This window comes from Tasmannia lanceolata, unplaced genomic scaffold (genome assembly GCF_043159265.1).
Source record: "Tasmannia lanceolata isolate RefF3 unplaced genomic scaffold, GAP_Taslan_0.1 ptg000007l, whole genome shotgun sequence".
In the NCBI taxonomy this organism is placed as follows: domain Eukaryota; kingdom Viridiplantae; phylum Streptophyta; class Magnoliopsida; order Canellales; family Winteraceae; genus Tasmannia; species Tasmannia lanceolata.
Window position 1 is genome coordinate 20408041 of NW_027518684.1, and position 3341 is coordinate 20411381.

Here is a 3341-nt window from a genome sequence, read left to right on the forward strand (position 1 = left end):
AATATAATTTTGTGTCCAAGGGCATTTTGGTCTTTTTAGCCTGACTTGCACTTGTGTGAACCACACATGTTTGCTCCATCTTTTCCCTACCCGCTTCCCTCCCATTTCAAATTCAAACTCTTCCTTGAAACTCTAAACCCACCACCACTAGCCTAAGCCATTAAGTCTCCATTTTTCCATACCCACTACCACTTACCAATGCCATTAATTCTCCACTTTCCATTGGCTAAGCTAATCTTCATTTACTTCTACTTTGTAGAGATTCTCCACAAGGAAGACCTCCATTTCATCCATTGGGCGCAAGCTTGTGAATGAAGAAAAGTGTCTTATTGGCACATTTTCTCCATGGGGATTGAAGGGGAAAGAGGAGGGAAAGTCCTCTGGAAGCTATATTTTCTTGCCATCATGTGGTCGTTATGGAGAGAAAGAAATACTAGAACTTTTAGAGGCATTTCTAAAAGTGCAATCTTTGTTGCTTCAAAGGCCACGACATTAACTATATTTTGGGTGAAGTCGTTGCCTCGATTTGATTTTGTATCCGCATTTGATTTATGGTATGGATGGTTAGAGGTGTGCTCAAGTGTGGAAAGGAGTAGTAATATTGTTCAAGCTTGGGTTCCTCCGGAGGAAGGCTCGTGCAAGCTTAATTTTGATGGGTCAAGTTTAGGTAATCCCGGCCCGGCGGGTATTGGTGGGGTTTTGAGGGATGATAAGGGTGAGGTGATTTGGTCATTCGCCGGTCCTATTGGGATTGCTGATTCGAATGAGGCGGAAGTGCCGGCGGCTCATCAAGGAATAAAGCTTCTTGAAGTGGAATATCTTAATAATGTTGTAGTGGAAGGTGATTCTATTAATGTTATCCGATGGTTATCGGGTTCTCATAGGTTTCTGTGGAGGTTTACAGACTTATTCAATGAGATCCTAGATATTATCGGAGATTCTCAGGTTGAGTTCAATCATGCTAGGAGGTCTGCAAATGAAGAGGCGGATTCTCAAGCTAGGAGGGGGGTTGCGTTGGAGTCTTTGGAGAAATTTGATTATCTTTCCCCTTGAGGGTGGTTTCTCTTGAGTTGTATCTGTTTATTTCTTTTCTGTATTATTTGACCATCTCGGTCTTTTTTAATGAATTTTACCATTAAGAAAAAAAGATGGTTGAATGCCCTAGGCTAATCCCAATTCAGTGAGACCAAAGCTAAAAACAATTATAGCAAAAAATAAATAGGAAAAAATTAGATGGGTATCACTTAGAACTGACGGATGAAAAATTAACTGTTTACGAGGATATACACATAATTTCAGTATGCATTAGCCAGAAGTGCCTACCAAAGGGTAAGAGAATGTAGTTTATCTTGGATTGTTTGTATTGAAATCTTGAGCAAGGTGCATAGATGTACAAGAATGGAAAACAAACTCTAAACCCTAAATTTTAGCAATAGCATAGCCTAAACAGAAAAAAGAAAAAAATAATAGAGAAAAATAAATCAAATGCACACAATTAGATTGCATACCTTGATTAAAAAAGAAAGCCAACCTTGCATACCCTAAGTCTAAACCACCATTCTTTGGGTATTTGAAGCAGTTGGGATCAATTCGCCCTTTCCTCGGATGTTCACGCAATTCGAGATCAACTTGCCCTAGGAGATGCGTATCTTACGAAGGTAAGGGGAGAGAGAGAGACTAAATAGGGCATATGTACTAAATAGGGTAGATAGATTTAGGGGGCTGATATTTGCACTGCTATATTTTGACAATGGCACCACTCGCTTTGTTTTGCATTATTTTAGTAAGGTTTTAGGGTACGGTACTAAATAGTAGGGGGTGCAACTCTATTCAGGTTCAACCCGAAAAAAAGCAGGGTTGGGTTGAGTTCGGGTCGGGTTCGGGTTCGGATTCAGGTTGAGTTTTCTCAACCCGGGTTGAGTTTGGTTTGGGTTCCGATTGAGGACTTGGGCAACCAGATCGGAGTGAAACCCGACATTTTAAATAATTTTTTTAATTTTCTAAGCATAAAATCTCGGGTTGGGTTGGGTTGAACTCGGGTCGGGTCGGGACGGGTTGGGCAGGTTGGAACTCTGGTCGAGTTCGGGTTGAGGCCAACCTGACCCAAGTTGCACTCCTACTAAATAGGGTACATGGATTGAGGGGACTAATATCTGCATTCCCATATTTTGATGATGGCGACACTTTGTTTTGCATTTTTTTATTTAGGTTTTCAAGGCTGTTGTAGTACTCAAGATGCTATCAATATCCAATCGGAAGTGTAAAACAAAGTGAGTAGTGTCATGATCAAGCTATAGCAGTGTGGATATCAGTCTCCTAGATTTAATAATAGAAAAACCAAGAAGAAAGAAGACGAGATATTAAATAGCATATTTAGATAGTAAATATAGTATAAATAGATGTACTATCAACTTATTAATAACTACAGAATACAGAAAGCGATAAATATGTAGATTAGGATTTATAAGGGGACTATCAACTTATTAATAGATTAGGATGTACAATAGATTTTTTTTACTTCGAACGGCCGGTACAAGAAAGGGATAATAGAGAAAAAGAATACTTCGCCTTGAGTTTTGGGACTCAAATAAAATTCATGGTGGGCTGACTCTAGTGGTAGTAAACTTGTAGATTGAGATAGATTTGGCGTGCTCGCTCTGTGTGGACCACATCAATGTTTCTACTTGGACTTAAACATATGATATTTTTATCCAGAGTGTTGGGGGATTTTGGTTTCCAAACTTTAATGAGATTTTTTATATGGTGTTCAAGTGTAGCTGCATGTAATTAAGGTGCCCCCTTTGATATTTGCACCAACGAGAATGTCTTTGACAACACATTTTTTAAGAGGGGGTCGTCGGATCAAACATCATGGGCGTAACTTATGTTGTAACCCCACTATGTACAGCACAATATAATTTCATCTTTAATGAATGGGGTTATGATAATTTTCAATTGCGGTCGGGTTAAATGAGTTAAACTAATTAAATTTGATTTTATTGTAATCCTCAATATAAAATAGTGCATATGGTGAAGTATCCAAACTTGCATTGTTATAAGTCAACTCTCAACGTTCTCTAGATAGGATTTTGGGTCACCACACAACTCGGCGTGAGTTACGAAATCGACCATCCCTAACCACACCTGAAAAAAATTCTTTTCTGCTTTTGGTATGCAGGTTTGGGTTGGACAAGACTCCTACTAAAGGTTTTAATAAGGTTGATTTTGATGCTACCAAAGTTGTCAATAAAGTTGGGGTTGGACGAGGCCCCTTAAGTGGATTTTGATGATGATTGAAATGTCATAAAATGGACCTCCAAATCCAAGTGGGGGAGCGCAAT

General features: G+C 39.1%; 1 protein-coding gene across 1 annotated transcript; it reads left to right on the forward strand.

Annotated features, from left to right (window-relative positions):
- Positions 1–345: 345 nt before the first annotated feature.
- LOC143880655 (uncharacterized) lies at positions 346–1053 on the forward strand. Its single transcript, XM_077383633.1, has one exon. It carries the CDS (start codon positions 346–348, stop codon positions 1051–1053), a length of 708 nt encoding a protein of 235 aa, XP_077239748.1.
- Positions 1054–3341: the final 2288 nt, after the last annotated feature.